General features: G+C 41.7%; 1 protein-coding gene across 4 annotated transcripts in view; it reads right to left on the bottom strand.

The window, feature by feature from the left end:
* FLT1 (fms related receptor tyrosine kinase 1) overlaps positions 1–19,879 on the bottom strand; it is a 196,477-nt gene that overhangs the window by 101,751 nt on the left and 74,847 nt on the right. For all 4 annotated transcript variants that reach the window (XM_032150567.2, XM_032150568.2, XM_032150569.3 and 1 more), the window contains exon 11: positions 4,958–5,072. In XM_032150567.2, the coding sequence (XP_032006458.1) occupies positions 4,958–5,072 (115 nt within the window). The remainder of the gene's footprint in view (positions 1–4,957; positions 5,073–19,879) is intronic.

The following is a 19,879-nucleotide window of genomic DNA, read 5'->3' as shown; positions in this document are numbered from 1 at the left end:
AAAGAGAAAGTAACCAAGAATTTGAGTTGTGCGTTTGAAATTATAATCATTTATTCTATAAGGTATGCCAAAATAAATTCTTAAGGATATCTACTTGGATTAGTTCTATAACTAGTTTTCATTTTCCACAATTGAAAATAAGTGAAAGAGGACTAAGGAAGAGAAAAAAGCAAAAGTGCTGAAATAAAATTAGACCATCAGGCCAGATGCGGTGGCTCAGGCCTGTAATCCCAGCACTTTGGAAGGCCGAGGTGAGTGGATCACCTGAGGTCAGGAGTTCAAGAACAGCCTGGCCAACAAGGCAAAACCCTGTCTCTACTATAAATACAAAAATTAGCTGGGCATGGTGGCAGGCGCCTGTAGTCCCAGCTACTTGGGACGCTGAGGCAGGAGAACAGCTTGAACATGAGAAGCGGAGGTTGCAGTGAGCCGAGATTGTGCCAAAATAAATAAATAAATAAATAAGACTATCAAAGTTTATATTAGTCTTAAAGGACTCATGCTTTCTACTCTTCATTTTTACTACTTTTGCTTTTTGCGGTGCTTCCAGCTGCCTGGCCTGGCCCTCAAGGATTTATGTGTTAGAGACAGATCCTTCAAGCCCATTCTCTAGGCTCTTTGGTATGACCCAGGAATGCTCATAAAACTATCAGCAAGTACTGTAAGTTTGGAGTTTTTCATGCTCCTTCCTTCCTTCCCCTTCACTAAGCATTAGTAATTCATTACTACAATGTTGTTTGAACCTCACGGAATAGAATGGATGGGCTGATGTGTCATTCAGCCTAATTCCAGCACTCGTTTTTTAAAAATCTATATATGGAACACTGATTTTAATCTCTGAATGTTTCTAATTTAGCTTCCTTTCAAGTGTTTCATGGAGAAATAAAAGTAGATGTGTAAAGGTCATGGAAGAATCTAAAATTAACACAGGGTGGCACATTTGAGCCAACTGATGGGAAAATGGAACGTGAGATTTAGAAAAAATTGGGGTGTGTGTGGGAACTGAAACACAAGCTGTAATTCTGTGGTTAGGATTCTTGCTCCTGTCATGGATTTGTCTCATACAGGACACACTTCTCAAGGTACAGTCAGAAGGATTTCAATGGAAATATTGCTAACACATTAAAATGGTAACGATTCTCCAACCTTACGGAATTAATGCTGTGATAACGTATTTCCTGTGTGTTTTTTCTAACACGGGGTTCCTTCTACTTCCTCCTCCATATCTACAAACCTAACAGTTTGGCAACACCATTTAGACAATACGAAAGTGCACATTTGCTACTAGCAACTCCAGTTGATGACTCACTTTTCACAAATCTGGGCCAAAACTCGCCAATAAGGAAACTAAATTTTATTGTCCTCTATACCCTTCCTTAGGTTAAACAAAAAAATACAACAAAACAAAGAAAAAAAATCCAAGGTGCTCCAGCGTGAGTGTGATCGCTGCCCCACTGACCTGTGGAGTAGCATTGCTGGGCAGGCTACCATGTGAAGGTGGATAAAGGGATCACCGCAGTCTAAGCTGGGACTTTAATTTGCTTTCTAAAAATGTATAGAAAATAAAAACAGTTTTAATTGTAAAGGAAAAAGCATTGCATATAATTCAGAAACAGCAAAACTTCCATTTTGTCACCATCATATGACAGATACATTTTTTTCACACCCACAAAAAGATATATTAGTAGATGCTAAAAGTAAAATTACTAAATTCTCCTAAATTCAAGATATGAACTCAATAATTTTATTTAAAGTCTAATATATTACAATTACAACTGCTAATGGGATATGTACCATATATATAGATATAAAATCTATCTATCTATATATATAGAGAGAGAGAGATTTTGTTTAGTGTGAGTATTAAAAGTTTTTTCAGTGCAAACAATTGTTTAACAAAGTCTTCATTGTATATGATCACAACTGGTTTGGGGAATTGCATAAGGGTACATATGACATTCACTTTAATAAAGCAGTACTTGTATAGGGCTTTCTCATTATGTTATGTTATATTACTTTACGTTACGTTATGTTATTTATTTATTTACTTTTTGAGACAGAGTCTCACTCTGTCACGCAGGCTGGAGTGCAGTTGCACAATGTTGGCTCACTGCAACCTCCACCTCCTGGGTTCAAGCGATTCTTGTGCCTCAGCCTTCCGAGTAGCTGGGATTACCACTATGCCCGGCTAATTTTTGTATTTCTAGTAGAGACGGGGTTTTGCCCTATTGGCCAGGCTGGTATTGAACTCCTGACCTCAGATGATCTGCCCGCCACTTTGGTAGGTGATCGGCCTACCTAAGTGTTGGGATTACAGGCATGAGCTGCCACACCTGGCCTTCGTTATGTTATTTCATTTCATCCTTGTAACAGGAAGTACTAGGTAAGGCAAGTATCATTAGTTCTGTGTTTTTGGAGGAAAGAACTCAAGCTGAGAGAGGTGAGCTAGTGTGTATGTGGTTATACAGAGAGGAAGTGTTGTAGTTTGACTCCAGGGCTCCTGATGGCAGGTTGGGTAGCACAAGTGCAGAGGTCTATATTTAAAATCTTCTGCATAACTATAAAATTACCAGACAATAAATTTGTTTTCAACCTTTATGGAGAAAATCAGAGAAGTTCTTTAATCATGGGCATGTTTTGATACTCCACTTCCACTGATTTTTATAGGTTTTACATTATATATGGAGTCAAGTTGCCACTTCATGGTTTGGGTTAGCCAGAAACTTCACCTAGCTTTCTTATTTTTCATTTTATTTCCTATTGTATATTTTTGTGGCTAGGATACCAAAATAGCTCTAGAAGTTACCACTGAAATTAAGCTTATAAATTCTTGTGTTAATATCCAGCAGTTAACAGTACATCCTCCCGACATGGTCAGGAAAAAGCAAAATGAATTGACACAACCAATGAATGGCATCTTGACATTTTTCTAGTACTTTGTGACAACTAATTTGCTGTCCACTGCTAATAAACTGAGGTAGTTTCCTTATTAAAAATATCTGAAGGCCGGGTGTGGTGGCTCATGCCTGTAATCCCAGAACTTTGGGAGGCCAAGGCAGGCGGATCACGAGGTCTGGAGTTCTAGATCAGCCTGGCCAACATGGTGAAACCCCGTCTCTACTAGAAATACAAAACTTAGCCAGGTGTGATGGTGTGTGCCTGTAATCCCAGCTACTCGGGAAGCTGAGGCACAAGAATTGCTTGAACCCGGGAGGCGGAGGTTGCCATGAGCTGAGATTGGGCCACTGCACTCCAGCCTGGGCAACAGAGTGAGACTCTTTGTCTCAGAAAAAAAGAAAGAACAAATTAAACTTTCAAGTTTATATAACTTCCTCTAAGTATGTCATTAAAGTGCTCTCTTATCAATAGCTATACATCATGGAATGTTTTAAAGTACTGCTTATTTCTGTTAGAGAAAAAGGGTTGTAAACCACCTACAGCTACTGCTATAGTTATAAAAACTTCTTAAGTGTTTAATAAGAGACTATTGGTGTTATCATATAAGCTATTGCCACTCTGACTAATTTCTACATTGGCTTACTTGGCTATAAGGGCATTAGGTTTTGCAAAGGAAAGACTTTGGTTTGAGTCTCTCATTTACACTTTTAAGCTGGCTTTGGGTTAATCGTCTTATCATCCCTGTTTTCTTTATCTTTAAAATGGAGATAACCACTCTCATCTGCCAAAGTATGATGTTGACATTGGCATATGTCAAAAAGTTTCACATAATGAAAATTATAGATATTTGTTGTTATTGTTAAATCATACATGAGGAACGATGCCATCTACTTTGCCATCTTCAAGTGCAAAGTGTACGGCTGAATAGATGACATAAGCATACCCACACTCAAGCAGGCAGTGGAATCTGTATTAACAGTCTCTACTCCAAATCAAGAAATATATGTGTAAACAGACATGTCAGCAAGGGGATACTTGATATGTTTTTTCTTTTTAAAAGAATCATGGCTGGGTGCAGTGACTCATGCCTGTAATCTCAGCACTTTGGGAGGCTGAGGCAGGTGGATCACCTGAGGTCAGGAGTTTGAGACCAACCTGGCCAACATGGTGAAACCCTGTCTCTACTAAAAATACAAAAATTAGCCGTAATCCATAATTGGAGGTGAGACAGAGAATCATTGAATCCAGAGGCAGAGTTGCAGTGAGCCGAGATCACACCTTGAGTGAGACTCCATCTCAAAAAAAAAAAAAAAAAAAGAAAAGAAAAGAATCACCATCCCTGTGCCAGACAATAGCAGATTTTTAAGTGTATTCTTTACTAATTCAACAGGAAAAAGCCACTAGGTCTGAGATCCACTGAGACTTGCCTAGCTGACAGGCTTGTTAGCTATTGCCAAGGTTCAGTGGGGGTTAGGGGAGTATAAAATGAATAGTGCGCTGATGAGGTCAAGGAATCTTGATAGATTGTGTGTGTTTGCATATCCCCCCCAACTCAGGCTTTGCTCTTGCAGACAGAGGGAAATACATGATATTTCACAAAATAGAAACATTCAGTTTTAGCTCTAAGTCTTACACTAGCTTTTGCTTACTGGATCCCACTTCATGTACATCAGTGATTCTCAATCCCCATTAGGTGCTGGAATCACCTGGGAAGCTTTTACGAGCCCTAGGCTGCACTCCGGAGATTTGGATGTAATAATAATTGGTAGAGTATTCTAACAGGCAGCCAGGACTGTGAACCACCAATATGGACCAGTTTGATGTTCAAGTGGACAGTGCCATCTCTACCATTAGGAAAGAGTACTCATTATGTTGGAATTGGTAGCTTGAGTAGTCTCTGTGTGTATCTCCATGAAGACATAGCTCAGATATTGTCTTTCTTCTCTCTGAATTTTTGTTTGCACATTTGAATTACTTCTGGTTCCAATAAACCTAGAATTGGGAGCTGAGAGTGTATTTGTAGAATAAATATCCCAGTGCGCATTTTTACAAACAATACCTTATTCTTTCCTTCTATTATTGCCATGCGCTGAGTGATGCTCTCAATTCTGTTTCCTGTGTTGCTGTCTGCATCCAGGATAAAGGAGTCTTCATTATTGGAACAAAAGTCACACCTATTAAAAAAAAAAGTTATCACAATGTGGCTTTACAGCGTGGTTCAGTCAATGGGGACAGGTGAAATGAAAATTTGGTGTAAGTCCTCAGATAACAAAGTCACAAATTTTATGTGTGAGTCTTCTTTTCCTTAGATTTTTTCCTATATTCATCCTCAAAACTTAAAAATAGCAAATATATTTGGCTAATACTTGAAAAAAGCCCCACACTAGTGTGTCACCATCCATCCTTCTTGTTCTAAATGTTAATATTAAATAAAAATGCATAAATTAGAAAATTTAATATCTAAATTTTAGTTTTTAGTGGAAGTAACATTCAAACACAGAAAAAATGAAGTTATGTTAATGAATAAAAACCTTAAGGGAATCATACCGTTTTATATCTATAAAAGGCTGGCTTTTAATCAGAATATGTAGTTGGATGGCTAATTTTTTCCAGGGCTAATTAAGTGCATATGGAAATCAACATCATGAAACAGTTATTAAATTCAGTCTCTCTCTGCTCAAGTTTTGGGGAACTTGAGTTCTCAGGCCTCAAGTGTTTCATTATAAAATAAAGGTGTTGATGTTATTTATCTTCAAGGTCCATGAATTCTCTCTCTCTGTTTTAAACATTTCAACACTTTGCATTCTGACTTTCTGGACTAGAATATTTTGAGCAGAAAGCTTGCTGGTCTCTAATTTGTACATGTCTTGGGCAGATTCTGCAGATTTTTTGTATTTTTTTTAGTAGACACGGGGTTTCACCATGTTGGCCAGGCTGGTCTCAAACTTCTGACCTCAAGTGATCCACCCGCATTGGCCTCCCAAAGTGCTGGGATTACAGGCGTGAGCCACATCGCCCGGCCGGATTCTGCAGATTTTTTAAAACAAGAGGAATTTTATTATTATTATTATTATTATTATTATTAGAGACAGGGTCTCACGCTGTCACCTAGGCTAATGCGCAGTGGTGCAATCATAGGTCACTGCAGCCTCGAACCTCTAGGTTCGAGCAATCCTGCCGCTTCAGCCTGTAGCTGGGATTATAGGTTAAGTGAAATTTTCAAGCTTCATTTCCAGAAAAAAATGAGTGGTTCATCTTAAGTAGCCAAGAGCAGGAATGACTTATGTGAGAGGAAAATGAGAGGCTAAAGTCAGTGAGAAAAAGGGGAAGACGGAAGGGAATGTGATCAGAAAAACGTTCTGTTACTATTCCTCTCTGGTCCTTGAGCTGAGAAGGAACTCCAGAGTGTTAAACTATCGCATCTGCAGGGGTACTTGCCCTGTAACGTCCTCCTGCAGAGTACTCACCACCTTTTAAGTGCTGACTTAATGGTTCTGAGTCCCTGCTGGGCTGACAGCTACAGGAGGACAGAGGACAAATCGACGTATTCACTCTGTCCCCACAGCTAAGCAGGGCTCGAGCATGCTGTCGGCGCCCCATAAGCATTTGCACACGTGCAGACAGGCACAAGGCACCCGACGTTGTTTTTGCTAAGAGTTTCTACTTTCTTTAATTGTTTATTATTATCAAACATACTGATAAGTAGAGAGAATAGTGTGATACACCCCCATATACCTGCCACCCAGATTTCACAGTTATCAAGATTTTGTCACATTGGCTTCATCTATCCCTTTTTTTTCTTCTCTATTTTATTTATTTATTTATATATTTTAAAATTTTCCAGCCTGGCCAAATGAAGGATTTCTGTATTTTAAAACAAATCTCAGGCATCTTGTCATTTTAGCCCTATGTACTTCAGTGAGTCTCTCTAAAAAATGAGCAAATTTTTCCAATATAACTACAACGCTACTTTTATACCTAAGAGAATTAGCAATAATTCCGTGGTGGTGTTTGCACCTAAACCGTATATCAGATTTCCCCAAATGTTTTTAAAGATGTCTGTCTTACAATTAGATTACAAGATTTAAAGTTTAAAAAGAATGAATAAAAGGTGACCATTCCTCAAGGAATTTCTGCAGTTTTTACCAGGTATAACCTTATAATAATCATCAGGTAAAATAAATGAACATTTTAATGCTTATTGGTAAGTAGAGTAAACTGAACCAAAGAGAAATTATATACTTTCTCCTTTATTAGAAACATTTTAATGACAAAGTTTAAAAGTCATTATATGAGAGTCACTTTGCCTTATTTTTTCATTATCATATTCTCCATTTTCAAGACTATAACATCCCCATCTTAATCTCGTGTTAGACTTGCTATCTTTCACACACTCGTAGTGCAGGCATGAGTGTATATAATATACACATGTGTATACCTAGATTAGACACGTGCATATGTACTCGGGATTGTGACATCAAACAGCTAAAGTTCTCTTGTATCTGGAAGACAAGCTTTGAGATTGTATTCCTTTTCCCCCAAAGCAAGGAAAAAGATCAGGGAGGCCTTAGTCAAAGATCTTAATTTCATACTCTCGGGCTTTAGGAAATGCAAAGAAATATGTTAGAGTAAAGCAAGCCTGGGTGTTTCTCAAGGGAAATACAGTCTGCTATCTGAGTTCACTTGGGGCTGTCGACCTCTGACACCCCACACCTCCCCCATCCCACATCCATGACTCTGAGGGCAGTTACTAAGGGCACAAGCCCTAGTATGGAAACTATAGGCCAGACTTATTGCCAGCTCTTCCACATCAAAAGGACAGATTCTGTGGCTATTTTCGAATTTAGGGGCTGTTATTTTTCCCTCTTCATAATTGGGGCTATAAAAATAGAATGTCATTTAGAAGCCTTACTATATAACAGCACTTGAAAAGAGATTTAGGGGGGAGGGGAATGTGCCTAAGCCTTAAGAATACATCAAGCTCTTAAGGAAGTAGATTGTGCCATGTTTGAAGATGCAAAGATAATCACTGTGCTGGGAACTGTCTTGAGGGGGGAGGAAGCCGAACAACAAGAGGAAAGCAGCGTTCACTCCTGATTTCGCACAGGAAGTCCACAGCACCTCCTGCCAAAGCGAGATAAGAAAGCTCCCATGCACTATTCTGGACAAGGCCACTGTTATCAGCCTCAGCTCGGCGCTGTCCTCTCTTTGCTCCAAGCCTCCGTCCCTTTCCTAATGAGCTATAGGACTCCTACCTCCATTTGCATACAGCGTGCCAAGTACAATGGCAGGGAGGTATTTATAACCCCTGAAAGGAAAAAAAAAATTATGGGCTAAGAGTGTACTCCATGTCATCTCTGCTGATTGCTCTGGACCTGAAACAACTTAGTTTCGGACTAGAGATTGATAAAAATAAATTAGAAGAAAGCAGCCAGTTATGTTTCCAACACATGGAGCTAGGACCTCATGTGTGATATGTCAGCCTTCTACATTCCAAGTGGGAGCCATCTGTGGAACTCCCCATCTGGTCTAAGTTACTAGTCTTCTTCTCTTGACACATTATGGGAAACCGCCACGCTCTATATGTGCAGATGACACTACTGACCTACATGCTTTGGGCTGATTTTCTTGTAACGGTGATGAATTTGCCCTGTTCCCACCACACTCAAAAATATTTGGCTTCTCTGTGACCACAGACAGATGAAGGCAGTCTGGGGCCCCAGAAGAAGGCAAAACCAACAGAGGTCAAACCTACAATCTTTCTTTTTTTTTCTGTCACCCAGGCTGGAGTGCAGTGGAGCAATCTTGGCTCATTACAGCCTTGACCTCCTGGGCTCAACTGACCCTCCAACCTCAGCCTTCCGAGTAGCTGGGACTACATGTGTGTGCCATCATGCGAGGATAATTTTTGTATTTTTAGTGGAGATGGGGTTTCACCATGTTGCCCAGGCTGGTCTCAAACTCCTGGGCTCAAGCAATCTGCCTGCCTCGGCCTCCCAAGGTACTGAGATTACAGGTGTGAGCCAATGCACCTGGCCAAACCTACAGTCTTTACAGTATTGACTGCTGGCAGAATTTGTACTCAGTTCTGGATCATTTCAGAACCTGTGCACTTGACCCCAACACCATATGTAACATGATATCCATGTACTACCATCACGTGACAAGAAATTATTATGCTTCAGTACTTCTTGGACATAGTAAGAAAAGACGTCTCAAATACTCAGTACACAAACACCATTACTACGTTGAGGATTCCGTGTCTTTTTTTTTTTTTTTTTTTTTAGCTACTTTTGCCTAACATGGTCAGTCTCTTTCCAAAATTTGCTAAACATCTCTCATCTTACACAACTAAAATATGTTGAATGACCAGTGCATGCGCAGTCTGCAATTACAGTTTATATTACAGTTTCTATGAGAGCTCACTTTGTCACCCTGCAGTTCCTGAATTCAAGACAGATTCCATTCACCTTTACAAATTCAACACTCAACGAAGCATAATGCACAATGCACACCCAAAGGTACCCCTTTGTGTTCACCTGTGCTTTTTCTTAATTGCTGGTATTTAACAATTCTTATTTTTAGATTTTCTTCATTCCTCCTGCCTTCCTCTCCCCTCCCCCTACTTAAAGCTCAGAGCTGGTACTTTCTTTCCTTTAGAGGATAGATTGTCACATCTGGTGGAATCAGAAGGGAAAGCCTAGCTGGGTGAGCATTAGCTACTGATAGTAAGTATTGTGTTTTCTTTGAAGTGGTTCTCTTGTGAGAAAATGATCGATTCTCTTGGAGAACTGGGTGGGATGGTTCAACACTTCATTTAGCCTTTCTAGAAATTGTCCATCTGTTTAGTGCCTGTTACGGTACCCAAGACTCCTATAGCAATCCAGTATAAAATTCTCATTTCATAAATGATTTCCTGACAGTCTAATAACCACATTGATTCTAGAAGGTCTGCTCTACAGCCTTAGTCTTAAGACACATAGATTTTTTTAAAAAGGATCCTCTTTCAATAAATGATATTAAGCTGGCGTTTCAAATCTCTGTTGTGCCAATATCTGATTCTTGGCTGCTTGAAGGGAAACAAGTTTTGTGAGCTGCTACTAAGTGCTACTAAAGCTTGGGCTAGAAGCAATACACATTTTGCCTCAATTAGTTCTCACAGTCACCCTATGAAGCAAGTATTATGATCCTTATTTCATAAATCCTTTTATCAATAAGGAAACTGAGACTCACAAAAATCGAATTCTTTGCTCAAGTTCACAGGGAAAGGAGCAGAATTACGATCAGAACCCAGACTCTCCTAACTCTTTTCACTATCCCAGAGCTCTGTCCATCACATACGGTGACTTCGGATCCCAAGAAACACCCCCAGACCTTTCCCACCATGGGGGAAGTCTGGCTCAGAGTCACCTGTTACAGAGGAAAACTCTGGGGGGCCTCTAAATTCAAACCAGCACAAAGTCAGACACCAGGAAAATTAAACTTTTGTTTTTAAGAGGGAGAAAGAAGATGTACCTGTCTATTGGTGGACAAGGACAGGGGCAAGGGGCAGAAGACTACTTTATAGTTACATTTCTGGCATAAATTCTAGTTCGTTTTGGTCATAAACATGCTTTGATGGTGAAATTATGGAACTCTTTACCTTCTACTGGCTGATACATTTTATCATTAAAAAAAAATCTGGCCAGACGCTGTGACTCACACCTGTAAATCCCAGCACTCTGGGAGGCCGAGGCAGGTGGATCACCTGAGGTTGGGAGTTCGAGACCAGCCTGATCAACATGGAGAAACCCTGTCTCTACTAAAAATTAGCCAGGCATGGTGGCCTGTAATCCAGCTACTGGGGAGGCTGAGGCAGGAGAATCGCTTGAACCTGGGAGGCGGAGTTTGCAGTGAGCCGAGATCGTGCCATTGCACTCCAGCCTGGTCAAGAAGAGTGAAACTCCATCTCAAGAAAAAAAAAAAAAAAAAAAAATCTTACAACAAAATAAAACCATCCAATATTTATCACAATTTTTTTCTCTCCTTGGTAACATATTTTTGTCTGCATGCTCAGTGAGCATGTTCTGGGATGAAGCTGGCCTGTTTTATTACAAACTCCAACACTAGAATGAGTGCCCTGGGGACAGGAGTGTGGGTGAGTGGTGATTTGAGTACCCAACACCCAATGGCTGCCTATTTGAGCCAGAGCCATTGTCTGGGAATGAATGTGTATATAAATGTATAATGAAAGCACATTTAATTTGGCAACAAAGAGGGTCCAGAAAGTTCTACAAAGTCTTAAGACAGATAATAATCTCCCTCTCTTTTTTTTCTTTTTTGGATGATGAAATCTGAGGACTTGTGTGAACTCTGCTTATCTGTTTAATGAGATTTTACTGCACGTGCTAACTGTGATTAGAATCTGTTTGTAAAGAATATTGAATCATTTCAAGCTAGGAAACAAAAGGATAGAGGAGTAATGAAAAGCAAATTGAAGCTGTAAAATGTCTTTTAAAAAAATAGGAAGGAAAAAAAAAGCCCATCTGGAACCCTGCCAGAGGGCACAACCAGGGCTGGCCCCCATTATGGTGGCCATCCTGTAGCAGGGCCTGATGTAAACATTCCTCTGCTACTGTGGGTGTAGTGTCAAAACATTAGCGATTGTGTGTCTCAGCCATCAGATTAATACAATCTGCAAACACTATCTTTTCCCCTCCTCTCTCTCTCTTTCTTTCTTTCTTTCTTTCTTTCTTTCTTTCTTTCTTTCTTTCTTTCTTTCTTTCTTTCTTTCTTTCTTCTTTCTTCTTCTTTCTTTCTTTCTTTTTCTTTCCTTCTTTCTTTCTTCTTTCTTCTTTCTTTCTTTCTTCCTTCTTTCTTCTTTCTTTCTTTCTTCTTTCTTTTTCTTTCTTCTTTCTTTCTTCTTTCTCTCTTTCTTTCTTTCTCTCTGCTTCCTTCCTTCTTCTTTCTCTCTCTCTCTCTCTTTTGAGAGGCGGTCTCACTGTGTTCCTTAGGCTGGAGTGCAGTGGCACCATCCTGGCTCACTGCAACCTCTGCCTCCCGGGTTCAAGCGATTCTGCCGCCTCAGCCTCCAGAGTAGCTGGGATTACAGGCATGTGCCACCACGTCTGGCTAATTTTTGTATTTTTAGTAGAGATGGGTTTCGCCATGTTGGCCAGGCTGGTCTCGAACTCCTGACCTCAAGTGATCCACCCGCCTCAGCCTCCCAAAGTGCTGGGATTACAGGAGTGAGGCAACATGCCAGGCCCCTCATGTTCTTTTTTTTTTTTTTTTTTTTTGAGACAGAGTCTCTCTCTGTCGTCCAGGCTGGAGTGCAGTGGCACGATCTCAGCTCACTGCAACCTCTGCCTCCCAGGATTACAGGCCAGAGCCACCACGGCCAGCCACGTTCTCTTAAAACAGATGAAACAATATAGGAGAGTGGATGCTGGCAGAAAAAGGCGTAGCATTGGAAGGAGTATTTAGACACAATGGTTCCTGCTCCTCTTGCTCTAGGAAAAGGGCCTGGGCCTTCAGGGTGGTCACAAGGTCAGGCTGAGGGGATCCTGGAGGAGTGACTTTCTTGTGCAGTGAGAGACCTTGTGACGCCTTGGAGCTCATACTGAAAATTACTTCTTGCCTCAGTGGAGAAGGGGGAGTGGAGAAGAGTTTCGGGGGTTGTGGGCTTTGGGTCGGCTCCCTGGACAATGGTGGAGGGGATCCAGCGTCCTGGGCCACCTCTATTTAGATAAGAGCTTTTCCGTGAGCGTCTTGGCTCATGCTGCTTCCTGCTCTCGAGGGTCCTGTGGGCCATTCACACTCAGAACATGGCCCTTCTTCCCAGCCTCTGCTTTTCCTTCCTCCTGGCTCCTTCTGCTGGCTTCTAGAGTGAGTGCCAGCAATCTCCCCGCCCTCCACCCCCCAAGCCAGACACTCTCTCCCTCCCAGCTCCCCGCTCTCCTTCACACAGTCTTTTCTAGAGCCAGGGGATCCTCGCGGCCCCGCACTGGGGTAACTGAAAAGCTAAAAGAGTGGATGTTTACTTGGCTACACCCAGATAGGAGCCTCACAGAGGATACCTATGTTGTTCATTCACTTTTCTTCTTAGTGAAGGACTAGTTGGTGAGGAAGGGTGATTTGAGAAATAAGAAATCTTTAAGAAAATATTAGGAGTGCCTACAAAAAATATCCTTTAACACATTCAAGAAGGAGGCTTAAAATAGTAGCTGCAGTCACTCAGTGGAGAATATTTTAAGCTATCATTATATTTTGTTCTCACAAAAAGGAAGAGAACAGCTTACTTCTTATTTAGTGGTCAATACTGAAACATCCAGAAAGCTTTTGGGAGTGGAGGTAGGGAATCACAGGTTAGCATAAGAAACATAGATGTTAGAGCTAGTCAGACCTGAGGTGAAATCATGGTTTTGTAACATTCCAGTTATGTAACTCTGGATGTCAAAAACCTGACTATGAGAATCGTAGTCACAGAAGATTGCTCGGAGGACTTAGCAGTCTTGTTGATTTCTTGTATCATTCTAAAATTTTGTCCTTAGGTCACACCAGCCCACAAAATCACTTTTAATAAATTCTGCTTTGGTGCTATGTCACTGGCCAACATTGAGAGATGTTAGTTACCAGACGTGATACTCACTGTGGAAGAAGTGTGGTCAGGGAGTTTGCCTACTATTAGTGTCCCACAGCGTATGAGAGAAGAAATCATTTCTCTTGGATCTCAGTTCTCTGAAAGGTATCTTATGAGCCCCTTAATCTTGCAAATGTTTGTTTCACTTCTCCTTCTCGCTCTTGACAACTGGAAAGTAAAGCCTGTGGGCCGTAACTCCATACTAGTCTTACACATTTTTTCACTTCACCAAGGCTGCTTAGTTATGTATTGTCCTTTTTGTGAACTACCTCAAATTCTTCGGGAATGGATATGTTCTTAGCATAGCCAACTCAAAAAAGCAACCCCATGCTACCATGTCTTACTAGTTTTATTACAGGCACTAAAAATGCACACATAAGGGAAATAATTTAAATAAAGAATTGAAAGAAGATTGGTTTGACATCAGCAAATATTAGGGTGAAACTTAATGTGTAACACACTTAGCACAGTGCCTGGCACACAGGAAACAAATCATTAATGTTAGTTGTCAGTTTATTATCTGATTTCATCGAGAGCTACTTACGTACTGACAGGGACTATGTTTTATTCATCATTATAGCTTTGGTGCCTGGCCCAATCACCTGGGAAACAGTGGGTGAGCAACACTTGTCTTTTGCTCAGTTAACTCCCTGATGAGAAGAGTGGATCCTGCCAAAGAATGGCCAGATGAGATGTGGACCCAACCTTACATCAAATGCCAACCCTACCTCACGTCAGATGTCAACCCAGCCATCTACACTTACCTCAAGTGTGCTGAAAAAGGGGCTCTAGTGACCGTCAAATGACCTCACATACACCCCTGACCTAAGCAGTATGTCACCACCATCAGCACCTCTCCATTTGCAATGATGAATATTAATGGATACATGGGATCTGCCAGGGCCCTGGCTAACCTCAGCACAGCAGTGTCAGCACCTGACAAACCGATAGTCATGGACAGTTTCAACTCAGGCAAGGATGCTGACATGCAAAGCAGTGTCATCCGGTCTAATGGCAAATGGAAAACCGACTGGCAATGAGCTCCTCTTCTTGCCTGTCTTCAAAGACAGGCAAAAATACTGGCTTGTCAATAATAGCACCATTTTGGCCGGGCACGGTGGCTCACGCCTGTAATCCCAGCACTTTGGGAGGCCAAGGCGGGCGGACCACCTGAGGTCGGGAGTTTGAGACCAGCCTGACCAACACGGAGAAACCCTGTCTCTACTAAAAATACAAAATATTAGCCGGGCGTGGTGGTGCAGGACTGTAATCCCAGCTACCCGGGAGGCTGAGGCAGGAGAATTGCTTGAACCCGGGAGGCGGAGGTTGCGGTGAGCCGAGATTGTGCCATTGCACTCCAGCCTGGGCGACAACAGCAAAACTCTGTCTCAGTAATAATAATAATAATAATAATAATAATAGCACCATTTTATTCAACTAAAACAGAACTTGCTCACTCCTATCTCATGTAAGATGTAAAATCACACCCCCTGCAAGAGGTAGATGATTTAATTCCTTCTGTTATTTAGAAATGCATGTTTATTGAAGAGACAAGTCAAATTAATGGGAAAATATCAGAATACAATTGAGCATAGGCAAGTAAAATGACAAGAGCCCATATACTACTATAGGCTGAACAAGACTTGGGTGACTGACCATTTGAACAGATGAGGTAGAATTCACCAATGAGAGTAGATCCTTGGATACTGTAACTCCTTTGATTTCCTAAATAATCGGAAACAGCCACCATTTCTGGTCCCATTCTGATTTCTTTAGAATAAACAGTCAGAGGACCTGTCCCAAGATGCAAATATATTTCCTGGGAGAACATTAACCTAATAGCATGGATCATCTTGTCAGGACATTAGTGTGTATATAATGCCACTTCAGAGGGAAGTGGCTTTGCAGTGGGCAGCCCCAGAGCTGCCTAAAAGTGCTAGAAGTACCAGGTACCTTTCAGCAAACAAACTTAGCACTCGCAATGTGCCAGCCACTGTGCTAAGTACTTCACACCTATTAACACATTTAACTCCCTCAAACAACCTTATGAAGTCAGTGCTCTTAACTCCATTTGTAGATGAGGAAACCCAGACTCAGAGAGGTGGTTTATTTTGCCCAGAATCATACAGCCAGTGGATGCCAGTAGGTGGCAGAGCCAGGACTCAGGCAACAGAGCCCACGTCCTTAAACTCTAAACTATGTTGCATCTCTTGATGTCACCACACCGGTTTTCAGGATTGTGAGTTTTTGATGTCACCCTACCTGTTTGCAGGATCATGAGCTTTTGACTAACAATGACTCATTTTAATGTCTAAGTAGTTGTGACACAACCAATCCTGGTAGTGACAAATGATATGCTTTCAATTGCCTGGTTGATGTTGTGCTGGAAGGCCGCTCACTTACAGGCTCTTAGACATGTTAACCAGGACTAGTGTCCTAAGAAGATACTCAAACTCGGCCGGGCGCGGTGGCTCATGCCTGTAATCCCAGCACTTTGGGAGGCCGAGGTGGGCGAATCACGAGGTCAGAAGTTTGAGACCAGCCTAGCCAACATGGTGAAACCCCATCTCTACTAAAAATACAAAAATTAGCTGGGTGTGGTAGCGCATGCCTGTAATCCCAGCTACTCAGGAGGCTGAGGCTGAAGAATCGCCTGAACCCTGGAGGCAGAGGTTGTAGTGAGCCGAGGTAGCACCACTGCACTCCAGCCTGGGTGACAGTACAAGACCCTGTCTCAAAAAAAAAAAAAAAAAAAAAAAACCAAAAACCTCTCTACCTGATCTGGAAAATGGTAATAATTCTAGTATTTGTCTTAGAGAAGTTCTGTGATAATTAAGTGAGATGATGCATATAAAGCACATATCCAACACTTAATATCCCACAGGTAAATGCTTAATAACTTAGCTATAAAGAAAACAAAAATAGGAACCCCAGGCTATACAGCCTCTGTCAACCACCATCTTCTATTATATTTGGCTCGAGATGGTCTTTAAATACCAATTTTTGTTTTCCTCACCCTACTTGTTCAAGTACTTTTTTCATACTCACAAGGGCTGATTTGTCAATAAGGTAGCAATCAGTGATCGTCTTATGTAATTTTCAATGATGATGACAAGGCAAATGGAACATTAAAGACCTAACAAATTGGAATAACATGCACCCATGTAATGTGTTTTAAAAGGGTGAGTGAAAACCCAAGACTTTGATTTTCAGGCATGGAGGGTAGAGTTTCTGAGATACAATGCGCATACCGCAGGCTGAAGGAGGGCCACAGATAGAAGACCACCAATAATGAGCCTGTGGAAGTCCATCAGCCTGGAAGGAGGGACTAAGTAGGCTTCTGGCCAACAGATAGCAGAACATCCAGGCACTAGCCAGGTAGTCACTGCCTGGCTCAACCATTCAGCCTCCACTGAAAAAATTTCACATCCGGTCCAAAATTACCTTTCCAATTTTGGTTTTATTTTTTCTCAGCCCAAATCTGATGAACGAACCACATTCATCTCTGGCAAGTTCTTTTCAACTTTCCAACCTGTTTGTATGCCTGTGTCACTGCATCACATCTTTGTCCCTCTCCCCTTCCATTTAACTTTCCAAGACCTACCCATTCTCTTTAGGGCCCAGATCCCACCTCCTCCTTGCTGCTGCCTCTAAACTGTAACGTTCACCATCCACCACCCACGGTTGACTCATTTGGCCAGATTATAAGCACCTCCCACGGAGACTCAATACAGTGTTATGGTGGAAATAATAGTAAACGGGAAATCAGAGACATGCATCTAGTCCCGAGCTTGCGATTAACTAGCTGTGAGATGAGATAACTATTTATCTTTGAGCCACAATTTCTCACCTATAAAACAATCTCTTTTTAAAAATTAAATCTTTAACATTCCTTAATTCCATTTTTTTTGAGATGGGGGTCTTGCTATGTTGCCCAGGGCTCCTGGGTTCAAACAATCCTCCCACATAGCTAGGATTACAAGAGCACGCCACTGTGCCTGGCTCAACATTCTTCAATTCTGAGTGAATTAATCGTTTGAAGTGACTAGGTCAAGGCATGCCGAGGCTGAAATTAGCAGCCTCCATGTCCCCATTTCATTCCCTCATCAACTATAAACCCTCATGTTTCCTCCTTCATTTTCTTTTGACCCCTCCTTTTCATCTACTTTAATTGCTCTCCTGCCTAAATAGCCATGAGCTTTGTGAGGCCCACTGAGGGCTGAGTGCTTGCTGAATCCTAATCCAGAACATTAATTCTGAACAGTAAATGAGAGAATGGGGCTTCCCTGCCCTGCAAGAGATCAAGTACCCCTGGACGGTGGGAAAGTCACAGAAAAGGACAACATGAATAGGGGAAAGTGCCACGATAAGCAGGCCCATTAACTGTTAGTTAGACTTGCCACCCTCCTGAGGCTGGTCTTATTTAGACCTGCTCATCCCACTGGAGTTTATACTCCAGTTTCTACTCCCAACTGCAGATTTGGGGCCCAAGCCAGCTGTAGGTTATCACTGGTTCTCAAAGATATCATGAAATTTGAGCCCAATTCACCTATTTGCTGCTCATCTTTTTCTCCTTTCCTCTCCCATCCTCTGCTCAACTATAACTCAACAGATGGGTCAGCTCTAACTCACGACAGACAAGAGCAAACCTACCAGGTTAGGCAGGCGCCCTCCCAAACCTATTCCCTGCGGACTTCAGCTCTTTCCTCTGGGAATCCACAGGGATGTCCTCTGAGGAGTCCTATGGGACACCAGGGAAAAGTAACCTTCTGGAAGGCCAATCTTTCTAGCCCGTTGTATTTTATTTATTTATTTATTTGAGACAGGGTCTCACTCTGTCTCCCAGGCTGGAGTTCAGTGACGACTGCAGCCTCGACCTCCCGGACTCAAGCCTTCCTCCCGTCTCAGCCTCCTGAGTAGCTGGAACCATAGGCGCGTGTCACCATGCCCAGCTACTTTTTTTATTTTTATTTTTTTGTAGAGATGGGGCCTCTCTATGTTGCCCAGACTGGTCTCCAACTCCTGGGCTCAACTGATCCTCTCACCTCAGCCTCCCAAGTGCTGGGATTATAGTCATGAGCCACTGTACCCAGCCCTCCCCCTTTAGACCATAATCTGAAAACACCTGAGAAATGACTCCCTGAGCTTCAGTTTTACTTATGGGAAAACAGGGCAAGTAATCACCATTCCGTAAAACTGTGTACAGATTAGAGATAATGTGTGTAAAGGGATGAACATGGCTTTTGGCACCAAAAACTACTTATTGATTAAGTCTATCACAGCTATTATAATGAAGTAGACCATTGCATTCAAGGTGGCAAAACGTCCTAGGGGGCGTCTAGAGAAAGTATGAGGAAACAAGGGCTAGTGATTAGAAGCTCATTATAAGGCACTGTCAGGGCCAGAGTCTAAATCCATCACGCCCTTTCCATCTTCTCAATCCAACAGGTTCTGCTTTGTCACCTAAAAGGGCACTGATTTTACGTTAAAGTCACATAGATACCATATTTTAAGAAACAATCTACCAAGTCAGTGAAGATATACTAAAATGTAGATGCCCAGGCAGAGGTGCATGTTTTATAAGTGATTTGTTCTACTTATCTATCACCTAAAGATCTTGTGTCAGGACATTAGTTTCTAGATTCAATAATAAAAATGCTCATTCAATTTTTAAAAATCTGTGAATTTGGCCAAAGAAAATCGGAGAGGTTCTGCCAATCTTCTTAAGGAATCTTCACAGATTTTGTGTCACTGTCTTCTGGTAACCTGAGAAGCTACATTGAATCTTGCTGAAAAGATCACTATAAAAACCATCCAGCGGCTGGGTGCGGTGGCTCACACCTGTAATCCCAGCACTTTGGGAGGCCGAGGCTGGTGGATCACGAGGTCAGGGAATCGAGACCATTCTTGCTAACATGGCGAAACCGCGTCTCTACTAAAATTACAAAAAATTAGCCGGGTGTTGTGGCACGCGCCTGTAGTCCCAGCTACTTGGGAGGCTGAGGCAGGAGAATCACTTGAACCCAGGAGGCGGAGGTTGCAGTGAGCTGAGATCGTGCCACTGCACTCCAGCTTGGGCGACAGAGCAAGACTCCATCTCAAAAAAACAAACAAAAAACAAAAAAAATCCTGCATAGATTTCCTGTGACTCAGCCTTTTGGTTTAATTTAAAACACATAATGAAATGTTTGATAGCAATTACAGGAGACAGTTAACTCATTAGAAACAATTATTCATCAGATTCACTGTATTACTAAGAAGAGTGGGAAAAGGAGGAAAATCTCACAAAGCAGAGAAAAGTGGCAAAGGGGCCTTTGGCAAATGAACTCATGCTCTGTTCTCAGGACTTTGTATGAAATA

Source organism: Hylobates moloch, unplaced genomic scaffold, assembly GCF_009828535.3.
Source record: "Hylobates moloch isolate HMO894 unplaced genomic scaffold, HMol_V3 SCAFFOLD_4, whole genome shotgun sequence".
Taxonomy (NCBI): domain Eukaryota; kingdom Metazoa; phylum Chordata; class Mammalia; order Primates; family Hylobatidae; genus Hylobates; species Hylobates moloch.
Note: the sequence above shows the minus strand (reverse complement) of the source record. Positions and strands in the feature narration are given on the sequence as shown.